Source organism: Rhinolophus sinicus, chromosome 6, assembly GCF_057876585.1.
Source record: "Rhinolophus sinicus isolate RSI-liver-muscle chromosome 6, RSI-T2T, whole genome shotgun sequence".
Lineage (NCBI taxonomy): Eukaryota > Metazoa > Chordata > Mammalia > Chiroptera > Rhinolophidae > Rhinolophus > Rhinolophus sinicus.
This window is the reverse complement of record NC_142506.1, coordinates 31,516,850-31,532,399: the sequence shown is the minus strand read 5'-3', so window position 1 is coordinate 31,532,399 and position 15,550 is coordinate 31,516,850. Positions and strand designations below refer to the sequence as shown.

Sequence of the window (15,550 nt, the reverse complement as noted above, 5' to 3'; positions counted from 1 at the left end):
CTACTTTAGCTTTGTTTTCCTTTTCTGTTGTTGCTATCATGTGTTAAGGTTGTTCCTTTTTTTTTTTTCCATTTTGTTAAATTGTTTTCTGTGAGGCTACAGAATTTGGAAGCCCACATAGAAGGATGTGTAAGCAAAGCAAGTAAAGCATTGGCCATTTAAATAATCCAAGCACCCTAAAATATTTTGCCTACCAGCCTCTTTCAGTACCCCAAATTCTGCAAGTCAAAAATAATGTCTTTGAACAAATGCTGCTTGTCTGGATATTCCCATGCAAAAGAATGAAGTTGGACCACCTACCTCACGTAAAACACAAAAGTTAATTCAAGAGCGATCATAGACCTAAATGTAAGAGGTAAAACTATAAAACTTATAAAAGAAAACATAAGTGTAAATATTTGTGATCTTGGATTAAGCAGTGGTTTCTTCATATGACAGCAAAAGCACAGGCAAAATAATAGATATATTGGCCTTCACAAAATGATACCGCCAAAAAAACTTAAAAGACAATCTACCGAACAGGAGAAAATATTTGCAAATCCTGTATCTGATAGGGATTTATATCCAGAATATATTAAGAGCTCATACAATTCAATAGTAATAAGACAAATAGCCCAATTTAAGAATGAGCAAATGATGTAAAAAGACATTTTTCCAAGAATATATACAAATGGCCAATAAGCACATTAGAAAATGCTCAACAGCATTAGTCATTAGGGAAATACAAACCAAAATCACAATCGAATACCACTTCACACCACTAGGATGGCGGTAATCAAATATAACCTAGCAGGCTCACTCCTAGGAAGATACCTAAGGGAATTGAAAACATGTCCACACAAAAAAATTACACATGACTGTTCATAACAGCCAAAAAGTAGAAACAACCCTTGCCCATCAACTGACAATGGATAAAAAATAATGTGATATACCCATATAATGAAGCATGATTCAGGCACTACAAAGAATGAAGTACTGATGATACATGTTTAAACATGAATGAACCTTGGAAACATTACGGTAACTGAAAGAAACTAGACACAAAAGGCCAATAGTGTGTGATTCCATTTACATGAAATATCCAGAACAGGCAAATCTGTAGAGACCACAAATTAAGTTAGGGGTTGCCTGGGGCTGGAAGTGGAGAATGGATGAGGAGTGACTCTTAAGTGGTATGGGATTTTGTGTGTGTCCAGTGATGATAATATAATGTTCTGGAAGTAGATAGTAGTGATGGTTGCACAATCTTGTAAGTATACTAAAAACCATTGAATTGTACACTTTAACTAGGTAAATTATATGGTATGTGAGTTATATGTCAATAAGATGTTTTTTAAAAAGTATTTTAAGTTAGGATGTTTGTTCCTGTTTTAAAAATATGGGGAGCAGGAAATTTTTTAATATTGCAGAAGGTTAACTCAGATGTCTAACTGTTTTCAATGAACAGCTAGTTAGAAGCAGAACTCACAGAGTTTTGCTGGGCCTGATTAAAGAAACACAAGAGCAGGCACACTCAAGAGAGATGGTACTCTGAGGGAGCCTGGGTAGCCAGGAGGAAACCCGTAGGTGCTGACATCTGAGGAAGGTGAGAAGAGTTCGTCCTTCTGAAGAGAGATGGAGTCAATGAGATTATTAATAAAGAATATTAACTTTATCTGCTTAATAACTGGTATTCCTAGTATCACATAAGATTTATTATATCTTCAGGCTCCAATGACAAGAACACTTGTTAGATTCAGTTAAGCTGAATCTAACTTAACTGTACCAGTTAAGTTAGAGACTGTACCAGTCACGGGAGTAAAGACGTATGACATGCTCTGCCTTCACAGTGCTTATAGTCTTACATCTTATTAATAGTAAAAACAGAAGAAAGACGGTAAAATAAAAAGGCAAAATCAGAAATAATAAGGCTAGTTTTAATGTCCGGTGGCTAAGTGGCAGATAAGGACAACTGCTGGTATATGGTACATAGCAAATGGAGTATAGGTTTTAAGAAATTTCAGTCTACCCCTGAGGAGGTATTTGAAATTTTATCAATGCAGAATATACAGGGAAAGGTGTAGGGACTTTTCTGGTTTGCAGCAGCTCACAAAAGAGAAACAAACATTCTCTGCATATACTTGATCAGAGAATGGTAGGGGAGGCTACTTCAGTCAGTTGAACACATGTTTATTAATACCAGTATTTGCATCAGACTGTGTGTGGAATACTAGGGGAAGTTCTTTTACTTTGGAGGAAGGGATGCCGGCTGCAGTAATGAACTGGAAAGGCTGCTTCCTTTTGCCGCTGTTGGAAGGGCAGAAGTAGGGTTTCCAGGCGGGAATTCCCGCCCGTTCTCAGGAATTCTTTTCGCTTTCCCATTCCCGAATCCCGAGAAAAGTTGGTCAGGAAATCGGGAAAATTGCATCCAGGTGGTTGGTAGTATTGTCCATCACTTTGTGGAAACGATTCATCATGGAAAACAGAAAACAGTTTATATCTCAGGATTTGGGAACGGGAAAGCGAAAAAAATTCATGAGAACAGATGGGAATTCCCACCTGGAAACCCTAGGCAGTAGATGTCCATGTGTGGCCTCTACCAGGTCAGGCAGTCACATGAACTAAGACAGGAATATAGGCGTGTAAGTAGTCCAGGGCAAGGGTTCCTTCAAGTAACTACATGGAAAGAATACATGGGTGATGATGAGTAAAAGAATGACAGCATCTGGCATTCTAATGAGTCCACCCACAATCCAGGTGTTGGGAAACTTGAAGCTTGACAGGGAGGTAAAGGCTTATATTCAATAAGAGAGCTTCAGTCATTTTCTTATCTTTTCCAATTCTATAGCAGACATCAGCTTGGATATATCAAAGCCGTTGAAAGCAAACCTGAGTTTCACCAAGCTGGATCAGATAAACCATTTTTTAAAGAAGATAAAAAGTGCACACAGTGAAGAGACGTCAGCCCTGGCCGACACCATGCTGCCTAAGGATGAGCTTCCAGCCTCCAAATGTTACCGTGGGAAGATCTCTAAACCTAAAGTTCATGGTGATGGAGCACAAAAGGTTCCACTTCAAGAAAACATTTGGAGGACTGTTTCCTGCTTTCAGAAAATCTCTGTCCGTACTACTCAGATGGTGGTCTCCATGGAAACTGTCCCCCATCCCAATAAACCATGCCTTTTAGCATCTTTATCAACTCTCAGTGGGAGCCTGATTGTCAAAGCAGCACAGAAAGTACCTGGTAAGTCACCAAAACAGGGAGAGGGAGATAATGGCATGACTTGTTCACATCTGAAAATGCATCATTTTGATGATTTATATTATTTGGAGGTTAAAAGTTTTAAGGGCCATTAGCAATGGGGACATTTCTGGTTTGTGACCTTAGTTTAGAGAAAATTTTATAACAAATCCTTTGAGCTTAAGTATTTTAATGCCCTGAATAAAACAGGTCCTATCCACCTCTTCAGACGTGTTTCTACAAGAGTCTTTAAAACTACTCATTTCTAAATTTATTTTTACAGCTATAGTGGCACAACAAGAAATGGTTTTATGAACCATTCGAGTAGTGGTTCTCAAGAAATGGTCTCAGAACCAACAGCATCACCTGGGAACTTGTTAGAAATACAAATTTTCAGACCCTACCCCTGACCTGAATCAGAAACTCTGGGCGAGGAGCCCAGAGATCTGTGTTGTGAAAGCCCTGCAGGTGATGGCTGGTGCACTACATTGGGTCATTGGTACTAGCAACTGATTTAAAGAAGAGAAATTGCCTTAGTGGCAGCTGTGCTGCACAAAGTGTAACAGAAGTCAGGGTGCAACTCTGCAAGGACAGTGCCACTGAGGACTATCGGGCGGCAGCACCTGGCCGGGAAGCGCTGTGCTTCGTGCTTAGCCTGGCAGACAGGCAGGGACCCTGCAAACTGAAAGTTGATGGGTGGAGAGGTGAGAAATTAACAGGCAGTGACATCTACATTTTCCTCTTTTGTTACCATGACTAAATTGTTACGTGCTTTTTCACACTACACCTAAAAGGTGGGCTGAAGAAATGTGAGAAGGGAAATAGAAAAGACAAGGCACAGGTGGGAAATAACAGTTTTCAATCACTGAAACTGCTACTGTAAAAGTTCAGGGCACAGTGCCAGAAATTTTACTTTGAAAGTAAAAGTAGCAAAAGGGAAACATTTTTTTTTCCACTTTAATTTACAGGAAAGCATAGGGGATAAAGGGATAGTGCAGGGGATAAAAATAAATCCTGAAACGATATGCAACTTAGTTGCTTACTAAGAAAGTAATTAAGTGGCAGCTGGAAACTAACTGTAACTTAGTTAAATAGCCAGTTTGGGCACAGTAGTTTAAGAGATAAAGAAAAAGTTTTAGAGTTGAGAAGTATGAATTGTAGGCCAAAAAATAAATGATTTATTTCTTTCTCACTAGAAATATTTGTGACCAAGCCAGCTAAAAGCACTATTTTTTTAATTGTCTTAAAAGTTAGAAATGAAAAATGTAAGATCCGTGGGACATGATAGATTATGAAACACTGGGGGCTAAAATGTCTGATTTATCCACAAATAAATTGCAACCCAGACAACACTGGGCCCGTTCCCATGCCTTTCCAGTTGTACCTTAATGATACAGCAGGGAAATGTTGGAACTCAGAGTGAAAGAATTTAAATATATTGTACTCAATTCCAAGTCCTTTTCTTTTTTTCATCCTCATTCCTTGTTTTATTCATTAACTACTCATATTTTATCCACATTTAATTGTATCTGTCCTCGGTTAACATCTCTAAAATATAATTAAAATCTTCTCACTGAGCTATACAAGGTACTAGACTCATTCTGTTTTTGTAACTTGTTTTTTGCCCCTTCATACTAGAATAACTGTGTACCTTATATCTTTATGCTCTTATACAATTATGCTCTTAAATCTAGTTAAACACAAAGTGAAAACTATAGCTTTGACTAAGACATAAATTATACTACTCTAACTGTAGTTTCAGCAAATGTTCTAAAATAGTTATTTGAGTCCACAAACCAAAACAAATTGAAGTTAGACATTTAATAGGAACAATTTTATTATGAGAGCTGAACAGACACCAAATCTGTTTTCTCTACATTTCTGCTTAATGTAATGGCATGCCCAAACATTTAAGATGATAACAAAGTCAGCAAAATAATAATAAATTATAATTAAGTGAAATGAAATTGTGTCAAGTTCTAGTTATTGCTGAAGGCTGATTTCTAGGAAATTGTAATTGAGAGATTACTATATATTTTTCAAAACTTGATTTTTAAGTAAAACTTTTTAAAAGTAAAATACAATTTAAGCTTTTATTATATAGTTGAATACCTTAAAAATGCATGCTTTGCAAATTGGATGAAATTTATGCAAATATATATTCAAAGTATATTTTTGATAAGTTGTAAAAATAACCCCCTCCTAAAAAAGGAAAACCTCCTACCAGTAGTCATATTTCTTTTTGTATTTTTCAAGTGACATCATTCTGCATTCAACCAAAAATATTTATACTATATCTTTGAGCTCAACAGAGTTAATGTCAGATTTTTATAGTTTGAATCTAATACTGAAATACTTAACTGTGTCTCTGATTTTGCAGTTTATATAACTATGGCGGCATCTGCAGCAGCTGCACTTTTCAAATTCTTTGCTGAACCAAATCGAGCACAGTGACAAAAGTAGTCATCTCAGATGTGCTATTAAACAGAGAGAGAAACAGGGGCATTGCCGTGGCACAGGATAGCCATCTGCTGTACAGATGTTATTGTATAGAATGACTTACGATAAAATAATTGTAGAAAATTTTCATTAAAACCTCAACAATTTGCACTTGTTTATGCGAATCTGCATAACTCCCCAATGAGACAACACACTTGGGGTTTCTTTGGTTCTCACTCACTTTCTCTTTGATCCTTTTTGATGTGCTGACTTTAATAAACACAGTCAAAAACACTGTGCAAAAACATCATGGAAAAAACTACAAAGGAACAATTATAGCAGCAGAAACTACTCTAATCCCTAACTTACGCAAGCTATTTTTAGTGAAATATTTTTTTTAACACTCTTTATGTGACAATGTTATATAAACAGGGTAAAACAGTCCTCTCCAGATGAGTTTTAATTTAGGAGCTGAAATAGATTTGTAATGCTAGAGGAATCTTATGTTCTAAGTAATATTTAGAGAAACACAATGGGAATGTGTTGTAGGCATGTTTCTTCACTTCTGAAAGGTACAAAAATATTTGAGTTTGCCTAATGATTATATTTTTTATCATCTAATCTGTCATAAGATTATGGGATGTATATGGAAAAGGGAATAATAAAAGAGTGAAGGGGGAAAGTTAATTTTCTTCCCAAGAAAGAAATTGTCAATACATTTAAATCTGAAATGCTTTCGTATTCATTTACTGGTTTTACAACAAAATATGTACAGATTAGTCGCTGAAATGTTTTCATTGTTTGAAACAAAATGAAATGGTTAAATATTTTCTTTCCCCTTTAAAAAAACTACAAGTTTTTCTTAGTCTGCACTGTTCTGCAACCCTCAACTGTGAGAGTTTCAGGCGACTTGATTTTTTTTTTTTTTAATTCCACTATGCAGATGCTAGTGTAACAGTGACTTATAATAACCGAACTTGTATTTCAGCTAGCATGCTTATGTCCTCGTGTATGTCTTCAGTAAAAGGCCCCTAAAGTTGTGATTTTAATAGACGTAATGCTTGTATTTTTAAAGTTGGTGTATAATACTGCCCAAAAAAAAGCCCTATGGTTGTGTTATCGATAACAAAATGAATCTCATTTAGAAATTATACCTTGTTTTCTGAATCATTTTAAGGCAGATAATATTTCTTCTGCTGTCCATTAAATCCATCCCATTTTATAGTATGTTCTTTTAAAAAACAACCCCCTCTCTCCCCACATACACACACAGCACAGTCTCTTTTGCCATTTGAAGTACGTCGTTTGGAGAGACCTTAAGTACGTCGCTATAAATTCTGAACTAGCAGTGTAGCACTTTCCACAGGCAGGGTGGGGAGTAAGCTGTAGTCTTTTGCTCCTCTTGTCAGAGTTAATTATGGGTGTATTAGGGCTGTATTCCTTAGAGTTTGGCAGGCAAGGGTGCACAATTCAGGCTATGAAATAGCTGTTCTTTAGGCTGCCTTGCTCTTCCCCAGGGACACATAGATTAGCAAGCTCCATGTATATTAAGGAAAAGGGGACTCGGATATGAACCAGTTAGGTGGCACAAAGTGTTGGGAGAAGAGCCTAAGTAGGGCCATTTGGGGTGGCATTTTAGTCAGAACTGGGAAAAAAGGATGCCCTTTCCAAAGGGACCAAGGGGTCTTTACATCCATGCAGAAAGCAATGAGTGGAACTCATTCTAGTCAAAGAGCTGTGGTTTAAATAACTTTCACTACCCCAGCCTCTGTCATCCAGATGTACTTATCTTTGTGTATAAACAAAAATAGGGAAAAAAGCATAACTATATTATTTTTCACATATACAAATGCCTCTTGTTCACCAAATTCAGGACCAATAAAATGTAAAGAACCTAAAGTTCCTTTTCAGATACTGAAAAGTGAAACCAAGTCATTAATTGATAAAAGTGGAGCTCCAGCTTTTCATTCCATACTTAACTGGATCTCCTGAGGAAAATCTCTTAAGGCGTTGTCATAGCCATCGGATGCTCCAGAGATGCAAGTAAGCCTAAGGGGAAATGAAGCATTAAATTAGATATGACTACCTAAAACACTGTGTTCCAACAACAGGCAATTTACAATACCCCAAAGGCTATTGTTACTTTTATAAAGAAACAGCCTTTCTTTCCAGTGCCTGAACAATAGGAAATGAATACTTTGACAGTTAAAGCCAGAGGAAAACTTAACTTTTAAACAGCTACTGAGGATTGAAGTGGAAATACAGCTTGTAGACAGCTAGACAAATCACTAACCAGCCTTAATGAATAGTGTGGGCATCAGGGTCTTGTCATTTTTGACACTATGTCCCGAGTAGCTTAAACCCAACACTCAAAGAAAGGTAGAGACCTCATTGGGTCTGTAACATATGGGATTTCATTTATCATTTTGTTATACCTCGCAAGCACAAAAGAAAGAGTAAAAGGGGATTATCTTGACAATGAAATGAGTTACTGAATCTTGTGATAATGAAAAGCAGAAGAATTCTAATTCCTTTCTATAGCCCCTGAGGTAGAGGTGCGTTTATAGTTTTGCAAAAGTGAAATGTACGCAGGCAGGACAGATGGCCCAGAGTCCGTGAAACAGGACACCCGTCATCCCAGAAGTGAGCACTACTATTAATCCTGGTCAGATTCTCTCCTATTATTTTGTAACAAGGTTCAAAGTTGCTACTGATGAACTGGCATGTCCCTCTTTTTATACTCTTAAATTACCTGTAGATTCCTGAGTTTTTCAACAGTGATGTTTTTCTGTGCATAGTGGTGGAATACTGAGACATTCCAAAAGAAAGTAGAATTTAAGAAGTTCTAAAAATTTAAAGGGAAATAAGTAGAAAATGTAAGATTTTCAATTTATTTTCAAAATAATGTCCCATGTTATTTCTCTAATATGGGGGGAAGTAAAAACCATAAATGTATAAGATACTCCCTTGTGGAGTAATTCTTTTGTGTCCTTCTTTTTAGATATCACATGCAGTAGAGAAGAAATCCCAACATACAATTTTTATTTTCCTTGCTGTCATTTTTATCATAATATATGGTTAGATAGAATTTTGAACAATAATAGCAATATTAATACTACTATCGTAGAAGTGATCTTTTTTACACCCTCAAAAAGAGAGAAAAATTTTAGAATGTTGATGTTAAAAAAAAAACCAAAAAAAACCACTAGTAGATACACACTTTTCAGGCATGTTTATACAGTTACTTATTCCTTTGTTTAGCCAAATTATGTTAATGCAGTCTTCTACATCTTTCATCTGGGATATTTAAATTTTTCTGTGATAAGAGTTTATACATTTTTAAGTGTCTGTTACGTGATTATTGTTCTTCATGTACTTTTTGTTTTAGTGCTGGTTACCATAGATGTTCCGGATGTCAATGGGAAGTCTTTGAAATACATAGGAGAGTAACTTTAGATATTTAGAAGATAACATTAGGTTGAATTTCTGACGTGCTAATTTCCAGGTTGCATAAAAAGTAAAAATCATGTAATAAGCAACCAACTGAGAAAGTCCAAGCACTCTCACGCGTTGTGTGCAGTGAACATGATGTACCTGCCCAGTCTTTCATGGAGGGAGATGAGCTCATCTCAGAGAGATAACCATCTCTGACTTTTTCTTCTGATTCATCACCGACCTGAACTCCATTTGAACCTTGTTAGACAAAAAACAAGCAGAATTCCTGGCCCAAGCTATAAAATATAATTAAGGCCTTTTGAAATGATGTGTAAAAGAACATTGCTGTACCCCCACTTATAACCACTACCACCACCGCAACCAATAAAGTTAAATCAAGCACTGCCTGTAATGGATTAAAATAATAAATGTTCCTGGATTTCAGTGTTTGAAGTACTTGAGGAAAACAGGCTCCCAGCAGCCCGGGTAGCTGAATGCGAGAGACATTTATTAATGACGAGTTCAAGGATTTGGCCTGTTTAAAATCATTACTTTCTGTTTACCGTGTGTCACGCATCTCTTGTATTTTTACACAGCCCACATGTGTCCACATGTAATCATGAAAAGCGTTTTTTTTCAAACAAAAGAATTGTTAGTTGTGTAAATATGGTTCTCTTGGGGAATTCATGTCTTCATAAAACTCTGCTCTCTTCTAATGAGAAATCCAGTACAGTTGTTACACTCTTCCAAGTATATCCACCTTCAAATCTTATCTCTAGCTAAATTAGTCTATTTCTTCCTAATGTTTTTAGTTACCAAATTCCAAACTTAATCTAGACTACTAGAAAAATGTTGCCCTTAGGTTATATATTTTAGACTTGTGTCCCACTGCACTGAACTTGGTGTCTTATGTACCATAGCAAAAAAACACAGAAAAATCAATGCTTTTTATTTCTTCTCCTAGCTTTAACAAAGGTATGGTAAAGAATTATTTCTCTAGATTTAGATACATTGTGGGGGATAAATGACCACTGATAAAAATTTCCCATGTACACATATTAAAACAGTGTTCCTTGGACAGGAGAAAAAAGGACCTTTGAAACAACAAAAATGCTATCAGCTAACATGAGGATATCTCACTGTGCAAAATGCTATTGAAGAAGAAAGTTTCCAGTCCTAGTAATTAAACACTAGAGGTCTTTTTCTTACCAACTTCTCCTCTGCCTCCTTGATAGCACCTTATAGGTTGGTGTTAGGTGAAATGGACAAGAATTATTATAGCCCCCAGCCCTGGGATTATGGAAAAAGAGGTTACAAGTGAATCTCTATCCCCCACTCTACTGAATTTGTGACAGCCTTCAGTTTTCCTGTGGTCACAGCAAATTGCCCTCTCATCCACATAAGCCAGTAGGCTGTTTGCTAGAAACATTTTTAGCACAGCAACCTGTCAGTGATGAGTGGCTGAAGATACATCTTAGGTGGTTTTTTTTCTCTCTTGATGGGCCCCTGGACTTGTAGGCTATATTGGCATAATATACTGAGTCTGTGCATGACAGCTGGGGACAGGAAAAAGCATTTATTCACAATCCTGTTACCAACTGGAAAAATGAAATTACGGAGCGCTGACAGCAGTAGTTTTTATTAAGCAACATGGTGCTGGAAAGAGGCAGACACAATCTGAATCCCAGCCCTGCTACTTACTACTGGCCGTTGACTGTGGTAAAATTTACAACTTAGCTCATTTCCAAAATGAAGGCAAAAATACTTAATTCACATGGCTGTTGAGAGGATTAGGTGACATGATGTATGCAGAGGACCCTATACATTCATGGCACAAATGTGTTAAAATCCTCAATAAACCTTGGTCTGTTTTGTATCTTCCTCTCCCACCTCAGTCATACCACGTGAACGCTAAGGCCATATAGATCATTAAATTTTAGAGCTGAAAATTATCTTCAAGATCACCCTTTTCTTTATGAAAAACACTTTTTATCCATTCCCTCATGGACCTCATGAGCCAAACTGCATTTAAGATGGCATAGCTAACATGACTATACCAACTTGACATGACTGTCGTACGCCTCTGCAGCCCTGTCTCAGACAAATTTGTGATTGCTCTCAGTCTCTTTGACATCCTGAAAATGGAGTGCCATTACTGTGTGGGACTCCTAAATATCAGAGAACCCTGGGTTGAGGCCCCTTGAGCTAGTCCTAACTCCCTCATTGAGTTAAGGGCGCAGAGATGAAGTGATTTGCCCAGGGATGATCTGAGGCAGAGCAGGGCCTTCAAGACATGTCTCCTGGCTTCTGGTCTTTATATTACACAAATCTTTAAAAACCTGGGTTATGTAGATCAAGACGAGTTTCTAAGCCACTGCAGTAAATTACTTAAGTCATTTTGCTTTCAACATTGTTAGAATAACTTTATACCAATTCTTCCATCCATGTCACTTACTTGGAAAAAAATTGATTCACCAGCAGTTTTCTCATGTAATTAAATTAACCAGCTACTGTATTCATCTAAGAACCTGTGGAATATATATTTGCTGTTGGTCTTTCCTCTCTGGGCAGGTTTTTATACACTTTCTACTATGCAGATCTGCCAGTCTGTTTTTTTCTTTTTAAACATAGCCACATGATCCAATCAAGTTTTATTTTTCTAATTAACTGACACAACTGTAAAAACAGTGAGCATGGTGGCAGATTGGAAGGGAAGAAAGAGGCAAAGCATATCCTCCATCACCCTTTGGTATTTTTAGTTTAGATTTTCTAGGATCTGAGAGCTTTAAAACATTTCTCAAAAAATACCTTTCCCAGACACGGTCCAAGTATAAATAGCCAACTCAGCAGACATTTTCGTCTTTCATGAGTAATTCTACCTTTATGTGAAAGAACAAAAGTACTCCTGTTTCTGCTACTTGTCATTTTTTTAAGTCCAAAGGAAGACGATTGGATTAGACGTGGGGTCCCAGCTTACCATTGAGGACAGGGTGAGGGTCCCCAGGAACTGGAAATCTCACCTGAGAGAAATCATCAGGTGCCTTGGAGAAGGGATACATGTTAGCAGGCGGACCACCGAGTTGGGCTCCCATTTCGATGGCTAGACTTTTTAGTAAAGTTGTTGGGAAACACCAGCATCCCTTTCTGCATAAAAATATCAGTATCCATGTTGGTCTCTAACAGTTTTGTTATGTTTTCCGTATATCAATCTTATCCCATATTTTAATTTGCTGTATTTTTAGATACAAATATATAGGCTTATTAAAAAATAGAACGTAATTAAATAGGATCTGATCAACGTACATATTCTGATCAAGAGGGGAAAAACGGGTTTTTTTCATCATCAAAGAACCCAAGTGCCATTTTTATGTGCTACAACACAATTAATTGAAGGAATTAGAAATGGAAAGGTTTCTAATCATCTCTTTAGGGACCATATTTACAAACATTTTCTTTTCTAGTCATCTAGTCACTTAAGGTCAGCTTTTCACGGATCATACTGATAAAAGATTTTTTCTTCCTCACTTTTTGAAGTATCATGATGTTTCACTGTTATGCAGATTGACTTGTGGATGTATCTGACATGTTTGCTAATTTTCTAGTAGCCTTAGATTACTTCCAGCTGGATAAAAAAAAAATACCTGGATATGCTTTGCTAGCATATGTCATCATTGAAGACTCTTTCTAATGACATACAGAAGCTTGATTTAGATTGCATTTTGCACAGTCAGCATGTGGAGGATGGGAGCCTTACTGTGGGTCTACTGGAAACTAATGAAGTAGGGCTGGCAGCACTTTGTAAACATTCTCCAAAACAAGTGACTTGCATTTATTAGCCTTCTGAAGGAGTATTTTAAAGGCCATGAAACTATTTGTTCCTTGAACTAAATTTTTACCCTCAATAAAAAGTATGTCAGTATGTAAACAAAGCAGATTATTTCTGTTTATCATACCAGTTATTTCTGAAATTACTTCTCAATGTTGCTACACCTCATTTAGTTTAATTAAATATCTGCCATTAGTTTGCCAGAGCTGAAATTAAAAATATAAACAGATTTTTGAAAGGCGCCAGTGGAAAATCAGGCAGAAGAGCATTCTGTTGAATGGAGGCAGATAGAAGAGGTTCTATCATCGGTCAAAATGACCTGATCACACAATCACTAAATGTAATGTGGGGTCTTGGATTGGATCCTGGAACAGGAAAAGGACACAGAGGAAAAACTGGTGAAATTCAAATAAGGTCTATAAATTAGGTAGTAGTATTGTATTGGCGTTAATTTACATTTTGAGAACCAAAGTATACACGAAAGTTGTTAATAGTAAGAGAAGATGGGTGAAGGATATCAAAGTTGAAGAATATCAACTTTGCTGAAAGCCTAAAATTATTGCAAAATTAACTTTCTAAAAATGACCTGATCATTGATTGCATAAATAATTTTAATAATATTCATGCTTTTAAAGTTTAAGTGATCATTTTAAATCTTACACTTTCAAAGCATATTTCTTTAATTTTTTTCCTCTTATTCTTTTGGAAATTTAGGGGGAAAATTAAAAGTATAGAAAATGTCATGCAGAACACATCAAACACACACTCACCAGGTAGAACAAATATAAACATTTTGTCATGTTTGCAATACATACATAAAGGGAAGGAGAGAGCGATAAACATCACAAAATTATTCAGCCTTTTCCAATGTCCCAATGCTAAGAAGATAGCTTTTTATAATTTTTACTTGTAGTAATTTTGTCCAACAATGCATTAGTCCATTAAGATAAAGAATAACACATGCTTTTAACTCACTTTCTGTTGCCATTTATACCAGATTTTGAATGTATAAGTATCCAACTTACACAGTCTTGGTATTCTCTGTGGCCCTGGGTTTATGTGTGTGGTTACATATAAAATAAGATTCATTCTATCCCAGGGAAGACATTTAGAATGTTTCCTGATGAAAAAGAAGAAAAAACAAAAGGGAGGGGATGGTGTCCCATAGGCCAACTTCTTAAAGTGAAAGAAAGGGGAAAAGAGAATTAATAACCCTGTTATGAGTCCCAGGGATTATTTTCATATTTTGTGGTAAAAATGTGGTTTGGTTTACCGTTTATAAAGGACCCTTTGGGAAATTCATCACTATTTATTATTAAGTTATCACCGTAATCTCTTGTTACTGGTCATTTACACCAAGATCAAAACCACTGTTTTTCTATTGTTTTGTTGTAGCTTTTCAAAAATGTAGCAGGATATGTTCAAAAGGAAATGGAGACTCTATTTTAAGCTTAAAAACTGGTACTTGTGGACCTTTCTGTGGTCCCCAAATAACTGGATCCTCTCATTGAGGAGCAAAGCCACAGCAGGGTGGTGTGTATAGTGGGCAGTTAGGCCCATGGGAATGAGTTAAATTAGTTGTATGAGTTTCAAAAGTGAACCACACCTTGTTTTCTTGTAGGTATATGGCACAAAAGAAAAGAAAGAGCACAAAAGAGACCAGCCAGGGCACATTTTCATCTATAGATCATGTGTTTTCTTAATGCACTTAGGCAGTGCCTGTTTCTGTGTCCTCACTGCCAAGATATTGCATCTTCAATTCTCAGTGCCACCTGTGTGTTAAACAAGCCTGTGATCGATCAATGCTAGAAGAGCGGAGATGTAGGCAAGTACAAACTATAAAAGGATTAGAAAAAGTAAGGGGTAAGAGTAAGGGGTAGGCTATTGGGGAAAAGAATGAAAGGGGAAAGGAAAAAAAAAAGAACAGCGACTTACACATACATACTCAATGAAATACTTGATCAGAATGAAAATTGACAGCACATAAAGTAAATTGAAAGAAGCAAAAATGAATAGGGTTTGTATGATAATAGGGAAGTGTTTGTTTTTCAACAGTTCAATTGCATAACAGAGTCAGTATTATAAATGTTGGTTGTCTTTTTTCCCCCCCAGTAGTACTCACTGAGAGCTCAAAATTTGAGGCTAACAAATTGCCAAGGAAAAATCTGATGCGAAAGAAAATTGCAAATCATTCACTTTATCTTTGTATATTCGGTATATATATATATATATATATATATATATATATATATATATATATATATATATATATATTAGATAACCAATCAGTGTTGGTTGAGTAATGAATACCTGCATGCATAAATATCAAGTTGGAGGTGATCAAGGTTATCCACATTTTTTATGGACAGAAGCATGGGAGAAACACTTGTTTAAGAATTAAGCATGGTTACAGATACCGTCATAAGAAATTATCCTTAAAGCCATAAGAGTAGGGCTGGCCTGGTCTCTCATGTTTTGGAGCTCCGTGCTCCTAACTCCGAAGTCGTAAGTTCAATTCCCACATGGGCCAGTGAGCTGCGCCCTCTACAGCTAAGATTGTGAACAACGGCTCTTCCTGGAGCTGAGCTGCCCTGAGCTTCCACCGGCTGCTGTGGGCTGCTGTGTGCTGC

The 15,550-nt window shown here is 36.6% G+C and overlaps 1 protein-coding gene across 8 annotated transcripts in view; it reads left to right on the top strand.

The window, feature by feature from the left end:
* Window positions 1–15,550, top strand: part of VPS13B (vacuolar protein sorting 13 homolog B) — a 735,829-nt gene that overhangs the window by 557,327 nt on the left and 162,952 nt on the right. For 7 of the 8 annotated variants that reach the window (XM_074316465.2, XM_019757646.3, XM_019757649.3 and 4 more), the window contains exon 36: window positions 2,828–3,223. In XM_074316465.2, coding sequence (XP_074172566.2) covers window positions 2,828–3,223 — 396 coding nt within the window. The remainder of the gene's footprint in view (window positions 1–2,827; window positions 3,224–15,550) is intronic. The other variant, XM_019757647.3, reaches the window with a different exon arrangement.